The following is a 16,148-nucleotide window of genomic DNA, read 5'->3' on the forward strand; positions in this document are numbered from 1 at the left end:
ATGTTTCAAAATTGTTTCCTTACAGTTTGCATAACCACATTTTTTTAAACATATTAATGTTTTGAATTTTCAGATAAATTCAGAAATAAGTTTTTTAAAAATAACTTATTGGGAACATTAGTAAAAGGGAAACAATATTAATTTCATTTGCAACTTGCATTAGAAATAAATGATAAAGAATTAAGCATTAGACACCTTTAAACATATGTTTTGGAAAAGCATGGTATGATATGCAGTGGGGAAAGTTATTAAATGCAGGGAAATAATTATGACAGTTTTGTCAGTTTTCAAAACAATAAAAAAAAAAAAAAAAAAAAAAAAAAAAACATGTAGCCAAAACCTCCTTTTTCATTCTGTTAGAGAGAATGACACAACCTTTCATTTGCATGTTAAAACCTCGTTCTTTCACTATTGTCTTTGGTTTCTGATCCCAAATAGGATGCATTTCACACCTGTGGCTGGTGACTTTCAGTCTTTTATATGAGGTGTTAATGAGTTAACCCCCCACCACCCCCCTCTCCAAAACACACTCACACACATTCTGAAGTTTCTCTTCAGCACTGAAAGAGTTAAGGGAGGATACACCTGTACTATCACACACCTGTCTCAGGCTGGCAGCCAATCAGAGCAAAGAAGCCAAACTGCTTAGGTGGATAAATAGAGAGACGATGTGGACACAAATCAAACCGCTTCATTTATGAGGATACAAACACAGAGAAACACATTTGAGAGAAGAGACAAGATTACAAACTAAGGATTTTATCATCACTGTCTGTCAAAGGAGTCATGACCAAGGAGATTGAGTAAGTGTCATCAATTTTGTATTAATTTGCATTAATTTATAATGCTCTATATATAACACTCTCTTCTCTTCTCTGTTTAAAACCAATAACACCATTTACTAAAAAAAAATAACTACAATAATTTCTTTCCAAATATCTTGAAAATATAACTTTTAACTTTATTTTGATAAAAATATACATATTTTTGTATAAGCCACTGTCTAGACATTTTCAAATGAGCTGTCAATGTAGGACTAAAAAAATCCATTTCGTTTCATATTCATCTGATTTTGTTGTGGGGTGTGCTATAGTTTGCAGTTTCAGCGCTGTGAGCTGTCCATTCCTCTTGAGTAATGTCTTTCTCCTCTTCTCCCACTCTCCCTCTGCTCATGTGTAAACGGGCCCCCACATGAATGAGTACATGAAGATAATTTCTGCTGAAAATTGACACCAGGACCCAAACACGCACGCTCTGTCTCTTACTCTTTACAGACAGCCTGGTGTAACTATCCTAGGGGCCCGAGTGCACAAATATAGAAACACATTAGTCTTGTTCTAATGTGTCAGAGGTCGGGGTCTATGTCATTATGCAGGTGCCTAGAATTAGAAAATATGGGTATATCTAGAAAAGTCTGCACAGTTTTAAAAATAAATAAACAGAAAATGTTAATTCATTTAGTGTGCGCACAGGTGCCTAAACTGCTCTGTTTGTATTTTAGCTTACCATAGCAGACCACCTCATTGCTAATCCTAGTAGTTAGGTAAAGTCCCAAAACAAATCCAACTGTTTGAGGAGTTAGTGATCCTCTTCAAATCCACGTCTTTTGTTTGTGGTGCTTGTGTTAAGATAAATTAAGTTCCTACACTTAGGGTTTGTTTCTGACCGTTGATCCGTTACAAGAGTTTCTGCCCTTAGGAGCACAGATGAGAAGAGAAAATCTGATTTATCACGGTTTCTTGACATTTAGTCCTTTTCTTTTATGTTTTGTGGGATTTTCTTGAGTTTGAAGTCTGGATGAAGAGCATGAGCTCTTGCACCCTGGATTTATTATTTTGTCACAGAATATTTTATGTGCACCAGAGGCACATTTCCGTGGCCTTAAAACTATAAATTATTTCCCCATATACATGCAAAAGCACATGTTGCAGTTCCAGGGAATGCTTGCTAATATCTCCTTCTTTCATCTAGGGCTCTCATGGTACAACAGAACGAGAGTTTCAACTACTTACGCTATCCAGACAACTACATTATGGACTCTTGGTCTAGCATGGATAGCGGTGACCTCAGCAAGACTAAACCCAGACTGTCTTCAGATGAAGAACTTGCAACTCTAAGCCTCCTTTATGAAGCCTGCAAGGTAACACAAAGATATATTTTTAAAATATAAACATAATGATTTCTCATCATTATTTAATTTGTATTATATACAGAAATAATATTATAAATGCATTTTTTTTAAACCCCTAAAGAGCAGAAGATGACATCATGTGTGCGTGAGGGCAGCATGTACATGGAAAGGTAAGTTTGACCATACACTTTTATGATTTATGAATTAAAATGCTCTCATAGTAAGCATACCGTATGGGAGCATATATTGCAAGTAAATGGTATAAAAGAGTAGGCAAGATGAAAATATGTCATGACAGTAAGTTATCCAGATGTAAAATATCACATCATCTCCACTAAGCATAATATTAGTATGATTAAATTAATCTAAATAAAAACTAACTTAAGACATAGCTGGCACAGCTGTTAATCCTCTTCTTCAACCCATCCCAAAAAGGCTGAGTCACTGCACAGCACCCTTTTGTGCAAGTGAAAAATAGCTGCCTATAGAGCTTGTTGGTCTCCCCGATGTCAAAGCCTGCCGAGAAACTCAAACAGTGAAAAGAAAAAAAAAAATCTGCGTTAGGTGGCAAACAGCTCCCGCCCTGTGTTTGGCTTTGCTTTTCATGCAAAGAAAGCTCCATAAACAATGCAGAGATTGAACAAAGCTTCTATTGACTTTAGCTAACAGTTAACACTGTGTGAATAACATTAATGATGGAGTACGATAAAAAATTGCTCACAATTTGTGCTGTCATTTATCTCTCAGGACAGTGAATAGTGCCTCCCCTGAGCTGGCCACGCTGGAGAACGCTCACATCATGAAGCTGCTTTCTGAAAGCATGTCCTCCAGTCACTCAAAGCAAGCATTACTGAGCACTGACAGCTACACAGGGGACAACTTGTACCCCCTCCTGCACCAAGCACAGAAATCATGGCCATCTGAGCAACCCTTTCTGGAGACAACCCCTGAGGTTTGCAGAGCATTTTAAAACACATTTACAATATAAAATATATTAATGTCATTTTTGTTGTAATTTCTGAGCCATACCAACAGATATAAAAAAAATGCCATGAATGCCTGAAACAGGTGCTTTGTCCTCTATAATTAACATCAATTCATGACACTTCTGTTTGTTTTCTTCAAAAACAGCCTCTACCCTATAGCACGTTTGTGGGACAAACAAGCCCAGTATACTCAGAGTCCTACACCAACTCTCCTCCAGATAGATACAGGTGAGACCAGCTTCTTAACAGTCTGAGCCTTTACAAATCAGATCTTTTTTTCTCTTTGTCATTGTTTTCCTAAAAATATAACTCATGCCATTTGGTGACTTTACACAAGCTATAAAAGCAATAGATACTGCAATAGAGTAATGCCATTGCATAAAAATTAATTTGACTGTTTTTCACAGGAATGACTTCCAGTTTGTTCTTGGTGCCCCACAAGCTTCTCAGCACAAGACAACAGAAATACCCATGGTGTACTCAACAAGGGACAGTTTTACCCCATCACACTGCAGGGAGTGGACAGCACTGCTGGGGTGCCATGCAGCAAAGTAAAAGTAAGTTAAACTTTCATAGACCCAAATAATGGAAATAAAGGACAGAATTAATTCTTGCCATATATTTGTTCCAAAGAGAAAGAGTTGCCAGTTATTTAGACATCCTTTGAGAAATGTCAACATTTTGTAATTTAGTAAACATGAAGCAACCAACAGCAAAGAAGCTTTGGTGGAAGATTCCTAAAATTTCCAAACTCATATGCCCTTGCATATTCTAAGTGTGACAGATTGGCCGTTTTGTAAGCGCATACACTGCTATGGTCAGTGACAAAGCAAAGAGAAAGAGCATTAGTGTGGTGACATACAACATTGCTTTGTAAACAACAAAAAGACCTACAGGCAGTCACTACTCTCTAAAAACCACAAATTAACAGGTTCTGATAATGCTCCTTTTTTCTTCCTTTATCTCTCTCAGACGGTGATCATGGCTGTGTTTGAGAATGACAAGAGTCCTGAGATGCAGCTGAAGTACTGGAACCACTGGCACGCTCGACAGCCTACCGTTAAACAGAGAGTCCTTGATATCGGTGCGTTCCTCACTATCACTCTAAGCATAATATTTATTATTAATTATAATAATTAATTAATTCTAGAAAACAAGACTATACTGATTATGAAAATGAAGAATGTTTTTATTATATACCGGTAACTATGGCCGCACCCATCATTAGATTGAAAGTAAGATGTCATTTGGTTTTGATTGATGCGTGTTTCATATCATACAATTTATTTGAATAACTTCTTCTTTATTGACACTTAGCTGACTACAAGGAAGTTTTCAGTGGAGTGAGTAACGTGGAAGAGGTGGCTTTCAACGCACTGTCCTTTATCTGGAACACCAATGAAGAAGCAAAGGTACAAGCACAAACACACAGATCCACCTGTCACTTGTTTTTGTGGGGTTAAAGAAATGGGTTGAAAGGAGGATCATTTAGAGGAGTGTCAGAGAGCAGTGGTATCTACGGTATGCGGCCTCCTCAGGCACCTGTCATCATAGGGAATAAAAAAGAAAGAAAGAGGGAGGGAAGGAAGCAAGGAAGGAGAGAAAGAGAAATAGGGCACATTTCAGCATGCCCCCAGGGTAGTGATGGGTGGGACAACGAAACTCACAGCAGGTGGAGTAGAGACAGAAAGAAAGGATACAATCACTGTAACGCACTTTTATTGATTCAATAAAATATCAACAACAGTAATGTTACAAGACATATTTAAGAATTGTATATTTTTTTTTTAAGCTAATAATCGGAATAAGCAATTCTTCCACCGAGTAAAAAACTGTAATTCATTAGTCTAGCATCTAACAATATCCGGTTGCTAAGCAATATAGCAACAATACATTTTATAAATCAGAAATTTAATTCAAATATTCCAACTGTTAACTGTTATTCAACCTTGTTGTGCTAAATGAATCAGCAGTTATGGGGAACGAGGAAGAAATGTTTGGAAATCAGCACCTGTTTACTCATTTATTCATTAATCATCATATTATTTCGGTGATTGTTTTTTTATTGTTGTTTTACCTCCAGTTCCAACATGTTGGATCTTGCCATTTTGTTCTTCATATGGACACTCCTTTTCTTTTGAAATGAATTGGAATTATTGAACAATCATTTGTACCATATTTGCTAATGTTTCTCATCCCTGATCCCTGAAACTGTTTTTTTTTTTTCTATATGAAATGTACTACTGTGTCATCTAGTTAAATAACAAATCCAGCTTTCCTGATTTCCAAAATGCTTTCTTGAGATTTCATGTATCATGTATTTATGTGTTTTACAGGTGCATATTGGCATCAATTCTCTGAGCACTGACTTCTCCTCGCAGAAGGGGGTCAAAGGTCTTCCTCTGAATCTTCAGATCGACACCTATGATTTCAGCTCAGGGAACAACCGCCTCATTCACAGAGCTGTTTGTCAGATTAAGATCTTCTGCGATAAGGTAAGCCAGTGCCCGACAAATTAAAAAAGTATATATATTTAAAAAAAATCCATATATCTTCAATAAATATATATAAAAAAAAAAATTACGTTTCTAAATATATTTTTATTTATAATAATATCATTCTATTTTATTATTTTTATAAATTTGTTTTAAGAAGCAAAATCCAAAAGAGAATCTTATAACAGCATGAAAAGATGCACACAAACCTAAAACATGGATCAGAAACATTAAGTTTCATTATCAGGGTGTGCAGTGGATCTCTGTGGCTAATTTGGCTCATCTTGGACTGCGTCATAAACTGTTAAACAAAACACAGTCCTGACTCACTGTTACCATGACCTACTAAGTTATTTACTTGAAAAGTGTCTGACCTCTGATCTTTAACTGGCACATTTTCAATTACGTGATAACTGTTTTCACTGAAGCAGGAAAAAAATAGATACTGAAATATTTGTGCGTTTTTTTTTTTCCTTTCAGTCTATCTTTCTCTCTTTTGGTGTCTCTCACCCTTACACTGTCTGGTACCTCTATCTTCTGATACCTATTGATCCCTTTTGTTGAGCTGATCAGATAAATGTCACCAGACCGCCTTATCTCCTCATCTCCTTAAAGCCCGTTTGTGTGTTCCACGTTGGCCATAGTTATTAGCTGTTTGACAGTGTGTGGGGGAAATGCATGATGGGAAGGTTAGATTTAACACACGTCTGACTGGTTTAGCAGCAGCAGGTGAATTGAGTGCATGACTGCATTGCTGTGGTTTCTCTAGCTGGATCAAATGCATATCTACTACACAGCTGGCATCTAAACTAGACATGAACTCCTGAGTTGTTTACAAGAATGGTTTTCAATAGACATAAGTTCTAAAGCATAGTTTTAAGAGTTTAAAAACTCTTTTGCATGGTTAATTATTGGTTAATTAGTGTTTTATAAGCCGTTCTAATATGCCAGAGCAGTTTGTAATTGCTCAGATTCTAAATGTTTTATTGTCCTTGAATGCTTGCAGGGAGCAGAGAGGAAGATGAGAGACGAGGAGAGAAAGAGAAGCAAGAGGAGGACCAAGAATGACTCCAGCAACAATAGTGAGTGCTTTCAGTCATATAATTACAGCCTGAGACTTTCAGAGAACACCCATTACCACCCAAACAAAAGCATAAAGAAAACCCAGTACATATCTTCCCCATTTGGTGTCCATGTTCTGACCCAACAAGCCATTGAAATGCTTTACAGCTACTTAGGACTTCCTCCTAATTTGGCACAAGTCAAAACCAAAACTAGCTTTCAAGCACATATTTTCAATGAAGTGTAAAAGAGGGCTCTCAAACTCAAATTACCTGCTGGCCACTAGCCAAACTGTGGTTTCCAGCAGAGTCTGGTTTTCGATAGTGATGCCTTCATTAATTGCTTTGAGTATTAGATTAAAGCTGTTTGTCTTCTCCTCAGGTTGTAAACAGGGCCTAGTTTCCAGCTCTGTCGGAAAGGACTCTACCTACTTTAAAACTCTAGACGATCACGTCACACAACCTGTTTTATTCATCCCAGAGATGCACTTCAGCACCATGCAGCGCTGTGGCCTGGTACGTCTCTCTTTCACTCACTCACACACACACACACACACACACACACACACGCGCTCTTCCCTATATCCTAGGATATGCGGCTTACCGCAGCATTGTTGAGTCATGTTCACCAACACCCTGAGGGCTGAGTGTATGGGAGCGAGAGAGGAAAAGTGTGGGAAAAAATGCAGTGGGAAAGAAGTGGGTTTGGAAAAGAATAAGAGAAAGTGATCTCGAGATCAGACATGCTAACTGGTGCGCTCCTGAGTTGACATGACAGCGAGTGAAACTCACCTGAGGAGGGGACTGACACAGGGATTAACCCATGGGAGCTCAAACACATGCACACACACTTCTGAGGGTGTTGAAGAGATGCTTTTCAGCTGTGTTTACAAAGCCTAAGAGAGGAGGGATGGAGGCTGTTCCGACAGGCCTTTTTCCCACAGTCCAGACTAGTGCAATTCTCACTTGTTAGATTTCGACATCGTTTCATAACATCAGGCCTTTTACATGTAGTCACAGCCCATATTAGTGACTTTAGCATATTATTGAAGGATTAAGAAGTCATGCGATCATCCTACGTTTTTTTCTGCATTGTCGCACCTCTTAGTGTTCAAGATGTCACTGTGATAAAGTTGTTATCATCGTAATCATCAGCGTGCAAACACGCAAGAGACAGGAAAGTAAGCGCCATTTTAACAACCTTGATTTTATCTGTTTGTTATTGTCCAGGTGCCCCCTGTTAGCCTGGAGGAAAGCGACAGGACATCGCTGAAACGTATCAACTGCTACACAGACAGCGGTGACCAGAACAGCTCACCGCCGAGCAAACAAGCCCGCCGAGACGAGCAACAGAGAGGTATGGAAGACTCAAGATTAATTTAGAAATGCAGAAGCCTGGGAACATATCAATTTGCGATACAAATCAGTCCCACAGTGTTTTAATGCTAATTTTTTTTATTCTCAGTTCTCCTGTATGTCAGGCGAGAGACAGAGGAAGTATTCGATGCCCTCATGTTGAACACGCCAACCCTTAAGGGCCTGAGAGAAGCGGTGAGTTTTCCACCTCTCTTTCCGTTACACATATTTGCGAAGATCTCACCTTGAAGAGGAACTGTACCTAAAATGTGACTCATGTCCCCTTTCTGCCTTCTCAGATTTCAGAAAAGTACGGTATGCAAGAAGACACCATTGGGAAAATCTTCAAGAAGTGCAAAAGAGGGTGAGTGAGATATTTCCAAGCTCCAAACATGACGACATCACGAGCACAGATAGAGGGATGTCGAAATGCTCTTTCACTGAGACGAACGACTGTTAAACCCTTTTCTTATAATCTGAGCTCTATCTCAACAAGCTGCCAGGAAGCAAAGTCGACAGACCGGGTTGACAGGAGATCTATAGTGTTTGGAATGTGATGATTGCAAAAAAACAAAAAAAAGGCTGAATAAAAGCAAAACAAAAGAAAGAAAGACAAGATGATTTCAACATAGGTAGACTCATCTGACTGTGCTGTATTTTTTATTTATTTATTGTGGTTTATGAAGCTCAGATAGAAACAGTATAGATGAGGGCTGTGCAGGAAGGCGGCACTGGCGTCTACGTGCAACCTAAGGAGCTTGGGCTCTAGAAAAACACCATTTATCTCTTTGTTTGGTGATCACCCATGACACCATGTAGACATTTGTGCTTACCTATTCACTCATCCATTTCAGAACATGAGTGGGAATAACTCCCCTCAGTGCATCATAAAGTATAAAGGCATTAAAGTAAAGTATAAAATTGTATGACCATATTTCACATCCTGCTGGAGCATTTAAGGAGCATTTGAACTACATAGGTCAAAGAAACATGTCCAGGACTCTATTTTATCTTAATCATCCTAGCCTAGAGCTGTGTAACTTGGAGCTCAACTTTCCTCAGGCTGTTAGCTGATGATATGGCTGAGGGATAGGGACAGGTCGGGCCACATTCTCGCTCATTCTCTCGCCCCAATCTTTAATCAGTCTCCCTCACCCTCAGGGCTGGGAGAGCTGTCATACACCCGCACACCGCATACATGTTGGCCGGTAGAGACGACTGTTGTGCCAAATAATTGTTTGCGTAAGTCATGAGATAAGGATTTGTGTTTTTAAGGATCTAAATCAGGGTCTGCCCTTAGGGAAGGAATGATGAATGCTTTAGAAGATTGTACAGGAATACTTAAGGTTTCTTTCAGCAGTTGCTAGGGCACCGATTATCTGTACGTCAGTCAGTGTCACTCAACAGCTCAACATAGTCATAATGACTAAAACAAATAATTGTGCAGTAATGTGCAAATTTCAATGAGCAGGTATTGGAATTAAAGTGGTATGGTTTTTGTGCAGATGAGAAGCAACTTTTGGAGTTGTGTGTGTGTTTGGTTCTACAGATACATGATTTAATGTTACTATAACAGATATTGTCCAATTTTGGTGTTTTTATAGTGTTTTGGTGTTAAAATATGAATATACTTAATTTTGCCATACTTTAACATTTAGATAACCTTTGCTGTAATCTTATGCACAATTAAAGTTAATCTTGAATAATAATTTTAAAATGTTTCTTTAATAATACTTTAGCAAATCTCAAAATGAATATCCATTTTTCATACTGTACATTATAATGTTGTGATGCCTAAATTTACTTATAGAATTTAAAATGCTTTGAATTTTTTGAGTTTTATTATTTTTAATTTATTAAAATAGTTTAGTATTTTAATAAATCCAATTTGTTGGTTATCAGAGCAATGTATGAGCCAGAATATTAACAAGAATTTTTTATAACTGATTCTTTCTTTCTTATGAACAGGATCTTTGTGAACATGGATGACAACATCATCGAGCATTACAGCAACCACTCCGCCTTCCTCATCGAGATCACTGAAGTCATGATCAACCACTTCCAGATCACACTTATGGAGTTATAAATGACATTATCAACTAGTGAAGCACCACACCTGGTGCTGCTGCTGGCAGCTTCTTTCTGCTCTTTCGATCCAAAAGCATGACTATGAGCCAGATTCTGCAGTCGCTATGGAAACAGCTCACCTGCCAGTTCCAACATTTTCAGTTTTAACAAGACATATCAATACTGAAAATAGTGTAAATACCATTTTCCACTTTTGTACCTTTTTTATTATTTTATCTACAATAATTTTATAACACAAGCAATTATGATCAACAAGGTACATGTTCTGTAAATATTAATTGTAAATAGACATAATTATCATAATGTTGTGTGTTGACGTGATTTTCAAAGTTATATGTTGTTAATTTCAATGATAAACTTGCCTTTTTGGACACTGCCTCTTTGCTGCTTATAGTAGGCCCATCATTTCTAGGACAGGATGTGAGGCGTTTGTATTGCTTTATGCTCTGATGGTGGTTCGCATGTTTATTAATCTTGTTACTTTAGCATACTTCCAGTCAGGGTGCTGTAACTATCAGCCTTTTAGTTTCACATCTGGAACACTCCACAAATACACACGAGTGTTTTAGACCTTTAAGTCGCACATTTCCACCCTTAAACTGCCAGTGTTTCGATCACATTTTGAAAACTGGCTCCACACATTTCGAATCTGTGTGGCTGTGACGGTTGTCAGGACAACCGGCCTTTTTGTCCTCTGACATTTAGACAAGAAAGTTCAGACGAACCACTGCAATGTCGAACTTGCCCAAATATCAGATTAAATAACGGTGACTTTTCATTTTGTGGATTTTGCATCACAAAACTTGTACATTTCAAATTCTTTGTATTGCTTTCAAACAATATTGATACACTAAAGCTGTGTTTTCCTTTTTTACTGCCTCTGCTTTTATATGGAAAATAAAATCCAAAATCCATTACATTTTCAAGTGTTTTGTCATTGTTTAAAGACATTTCCTTGCTGAAATCATTTGCAGCTGTCAAAACTGTATGGCCCACAATTTAGTAGGTCGCACACAAAGTGTGACTGAAGGCAGAAATATTAAAAATAAAGTGCAATTGCTCATATTTAAATTCATTAACGGGCATTACCCTTGCAAAAACATGGTTTTATTACAGGAAAAAAAGGTAGTAAACATGTTTTTATGGTGTAGCTATTGATCATCATTTGTACAACCACAGATTTAGGCTAAATATGGTATAGGCTAAGCTAAACTACGGTTAATTCCTGGTTACCATATTTTAAATACAGTTACAGTTATTTTCTGTAAAGTTGCTTTGCAATGATTTGTATCGTAAAAAGCACTATACAAATAAACTTGAATTGAAATTAATTGAATTTTTTTTTCGTAGGCTAGTAAAACCATAGTTAATTTTTTGTAAGGGAACTTACACTTACCTGTTTCACATGATGCAAGTGTGGCTGTGTCCAAAAGTCTAGGCAGCTAACTTGCTGCCTTATGAGGGCAAAGACTTTGCAGGCAGCATTTTTGCACAAAGGCACCTCATAAAACTGATTTCGGACAGGCTTTTGAGGCAGCATAACAGTTTAATGATCTACAACAAAATAGAATGAGTTTTGATGATAACTAAACAAATATAACAAATATTTAATTATTATATAATGGATTTCTCTCTAGAAATAACATCAAAAGTGCAAAATGTTAGTCAAAAACATATATTTACACCCAAACTGACCACCAAACATAACTTTCAGACGCCATCTTTATTTTTTTTATCCCAACCGTCACAGAATGGAACGCACTTGATTGTGGGATAGCAAAGGCAGTGAAGGAGACATCTATGCTGCCTTCAAAATTCGAGCAGAAGAAGGTAACTCCGGAGACAGGAACTGAAGCAGAATTTGTATTCGGACGTGCCTTGATGCCTTGAATGAAGCTTTCATGAGCTTGTTTTTCACAACCTATGGTCGCAGATCACAGAATTTCCCGCGCTGCTTTTCAGCGGTGCCGCTGTGCTCGTGGCTTCTTGAGAAAACAACAAAGAGCGCAGCCAGAGTGTTCTGATGCAAGCACTTGACTCATAAATCTTTTAACGAACTGCCCCAAAGACATAAGAGTTATCTGTTCGAATCAGTCTGACGAATCCTACATTGAATTCGAAGGATTCTAACAATTCTAACATGCCTCATAGAATTGATTCCGTGTCAATGGGTCAATTTTTTTAAGAAAGTAACAAATATATTGTTTATAATTAGCTAAATTAAATTTTGTCACTTGATTAAATGGCTGTCATTTATAGTTTAATGAATGTCTGTTTTCCTTAATTGTCATTTCATTTGAATATCAGCATCTGAGAGAGATTTAGTCAGTCTAACACTTTTACAGCTGATTTGCCTGATTTCTCATGAAAAAAAGTGATTTATGACATTGTAGCCTATTAGGCCTATGCTCAATATCAAAAGTTTCAGCATCTTTTTGTTAATGAGGGATTTGTGGAAACATTGATGTTTGCAAACATTTGAAGTAAAAAAAAACAAAATACTACTTGTGCATTCCAGACATCTTCAATATGTAGGCTACTTCAGTCATTGCATTTTTATTCATAGTGTTGTTATTATGACATATCTACAAAATATGTCATAAAATATATTACAAACCCGATTCCAAAAAAGTTGGGACACTGTACAAATTGTGAGTAAAAAAGGAATGGAATAATTTACAAATCTCATAAACTTATATTTTATTCACAATAGAATATACAGGTGCTGGTCATATAATTAGAATATCATCAAAAAGTTGATTTCCCTAATTCCATTCGAAAAGTGAAACTTGTATATTATATTCATTCATTACACACAGACTGATATATTCAAATGTTTATTCCTTTTAATTTTGATGATTATAACTGACAACTAAGGAAAATCCCAAATTCAGTATCTCAGAAAATTAGAATATTACTTAAGACCAATACAAAGAAAGGATTTTTAGAAACCTAGTCAACTGAAAAGTATGAACATGAAAAGTATGAGCATGTACAGCACTCAATACTTAGTTGGGGCTCCTTTTGCCTGAATTACTGCAGCAATGCGCCGTGGCATGGAGTCGATCAGTCTGTGGCACTGCTCAGGTGTTATGAGAGCCCAGGTTGCTCTGATAGTGGCCTTCAGCTCTTCTGCATTGCTGGGTCTGACATATCGCATCTTCCTCTTCACAATACCCCATAGATTTTCTATGGGGTTAAGGTCAGGCGAGTTTGCTGGCCAATTAAGAACAGGGATACCATGGTCCTTAAACCAGGTACCGGTAGCTTTGGCACTGTGTGCAGGTGCCAAGTCCTGTTGGAAAATGAAATCTGCATCTCCATAAAGTTGGTCAGCAGCAGGAAGCATGAAGTGCTCTAAAACTTCCTGGTGTATGACTGCGTTGACCTTAGACCTCAGAAAACACAGTGAACCAACACCAGCAGATGTTGGTCCCCAAACCATCACTGACTGTGGAAACTTTACACTGGACCTCAAGCAACGTGGATTGTGTGCCTCTCCTCTCTTCCTCCAGACTCTGCCACCCTGATTTCCAAAGGAAATGCAAAATTTACTTTCATCAGAGAACATAACTTTGGACCACTCAGCAGCAATCCAGTCCTTTTTGTCTTGAGATGCTTCTGACACTGTCTGTTGTTCAAGAGTGGCTTGACACAAGGAATGCGACAGCTGAAACCCATGTCTTGCATACGTCTGTGCATAGTGGTTCTTAAAGCACTGACTCCAGCTGCAGTCCCACTCTTTGTGAATCTCCCCCCACATTTTTGAATGTGTTTTGTTTCACAATCCTCTCCATGGTGCGGTTATCCCTATTGCTTGTACACTTTTTTCTACCACATCTTTTCCTTCCCTTCGCCTCTCTATTAATGTGCTTGGACACAGAGCTCTGTGAACAGCCAGCCTCTTTTGCAATGACCTTTTGTGTCTTGCCCTCCTTGGTGTCAATGGTCATCTTTTGGACAACTGTCAAGTCAGCAGTCTTCCCCATAATTGTGTAGCCTACAGAACTAGACTGAGGGACCATTTAAAGGCCTTTGCAGGTGTTTAGAGTTAATTAGCTGATTAGAGTGTGGCACGAGGTGTCTTCAACATTGAACCTTTTCACAATATTCTAATTTTCTGAGATACTGAATTTGGGATTTTCCTTAGTTGTCAGTTATAATCATCAAAATTAAAAGAAATAAACATTTGAAATATATCAGTCTGTGTGTAATGAATGAATATAATATACAAGTTTCACTTTTTGAATGGAATTAGTGAAATAAATCAACTTTTTGATGATATTCTAATTATATGACCAGCACCTGTAGATAACATATCAAATGTTGAAAGTGAGACATTTTGAAATGTCATGCCAAATATTGGCTCATTTTGGATTTCATGAAAGCTACACATTCCAAAAAAGTTGGGACAGGTAGCAATAAGAGTCCGGAAAAGTTAAATGTACATATAAGGAACAGCTGGAGGACCAATTTGCAACTTATTAGGTCAATTGGCAACATGATTGGGTATAAAAAGAGCCTCTCAGAGTGGCAGTGTCTCTCAGAAGTCAAGATGGGCAAAGGATCAACAATTCCCCCAATGCTGCGGCAAATAATAGTGGAGCAATATCAGAGTTTCTCAGAGAAAAATTGCAAAGAGTTTGAAGTTATCATCATTTACAGTGCATGATATCATCCAAAGATTCAGAGAATCTGGAACAATCTCTGTGCGTAAGGGTCATGGCCGGAAAACCAAACTGGATGCCCGTGATCTTCGGGCCCTTAGATGGCACTGCATCACATACAGGAATGCTACTGTAATGGAAATCACAACATGGGCTCAGGAATACTTCCAGAAAACATTGTATGTGAACACAATCCACCGTGCCATTCGCCATTGCCGGCTAAAACTCAATAGGTCAAAAAAGAAGCCATATCTAAACATGATCCAGAAGCGCAGGCGTTTTCTCTGGGCCAAGTCTCATTTAAAGTGGACTGTGGCAAAGTGGAAATCTGTTCTGTGGTCAGACGAATCAAAATTTGAAGTTCTTTTTGGAAAACTGGGACGCCATATCATCCGGACTAAAGAGGACTAGGACAACCCAATTTGTTATCAGCACTCAGTTCAGAAGCCTGCATCTCTGATGGTATGGGGTTGCATGAGTGCGTGTGGCATGGGCAGCTTACACATCTGGAAAGGCACCATCAATGCTGAAAGATATATCCAAGTTGTAAAACAACATTTGCTCCCATCCAGACGTCGTCTCTTTCAGGGAAGACCTTGCATTTTCCAACATGACAAAGCCAGACCACATACTGCATCAATTACGACATCATGGCTGCATAGAAGAAGGAACTGGGTACTGAAATGGCCAGCCTGCAGTCCAGATCTTTCACCCATAGAAAACATTTGGCGCATCATAAAGAAGAAGATGCAACAAAGAAGACCTAAGACAGTTGAGAAACTAGAAGCCTGTATTAGACAAGAATGGGACAACATTCCTATTCCTAAACTTGAGCAACTTGTCTCCTCAGTCCCCAGACCTTTGCAGACTGTTATAAAAAGAAGAGGGGATGCCACACAGTGGTAAACATGGCCATGTCCCAACTTTTTTGAGATGTGCTGATGCCATGAAATTTAAAATCAACTTATTTTTCCCTTAAAATAATACATTTTCTCAGTTTTAACATTTGATATGTCATCCATGTTGTATTCTGAATAAAATATAGAAATTTGAAACTTCAACATCATTGCATTCTGTTTTTATTCACAATTTGTACAGTGTCCCAACTTTTTTGGAATCGGGTTTGTACATTTTAGATTAAATATTTTCTAATAAATATACTTTTTAAATTAATCTTTTATTGGGATTCTGCTTTGTCATTGTTCAGTTATCCAACTAAGTTGTCAAAAAAATTTCATGCAATAGTTCATCGAGTATTTTATTTAAATTTAAATAAGAATTATATCAAAAGGCATCTATTCTATTAAGTCTTCTTGTCCCAGGTAGGGTCCACATCACCCCACATTTTGTGCAATGACAACTAA

The 16,148-nt window shown here is 37.8% G+C and overlaps 1 protein-coding gene across 1 annotated transcript; it reads left to right on the forward strand.

Moving 5' to 3' along the window:
• Window positions 1-669: 669 nt before the first annotated feature.
• On the forward strand, window positions 670-11,036 carry grhl3 (grainyhead-like transcription factor 3). The gene is given in 16 exon segments (XM_042742388.1): window positions 670-803; window positions 1,972-2,140; window positions 2,243-2,301; window positions 2,879-3,083; window positions 3,263-3,345; window positions 3,525-3,595; window positions 3,598-3,674; window positions 4,090-4,201; window positions 4,435-4,529; window positions 5,454-5,612; window positions 6,619-6,694; window positions 7,056-7,189; window positions 7,904-8,030; window positions 8,139-8,224; window positions 8,329-8,393; window positions 9,998-11,036. Coding segments are annotated over 16 exon segments (1,653 nt in total). The 5' UTR covers window positions 670-786; the 3' UTR covers window positions 10,116-11,036.
• The last annotated feature ends 5,112 nt before the right edge of the window (window positions 11,037-16,148 follow it).

The sequence above is a fragment of the Cyprinus carpio genome, chromosome B17 (genome assembly GCF_018340385.1).
Source record: "Cyprinus carpio isolate SPL01 chromosome B17, ASM1834038v1, whole genome shotgun sequence".
NCBI classification, from domain to species: Eukaryota; Metazoa; Chordata; class Actinopteri; order Cypriniformes; family Cyprinidae; genus Cyprinus; species Cyprinus carpio.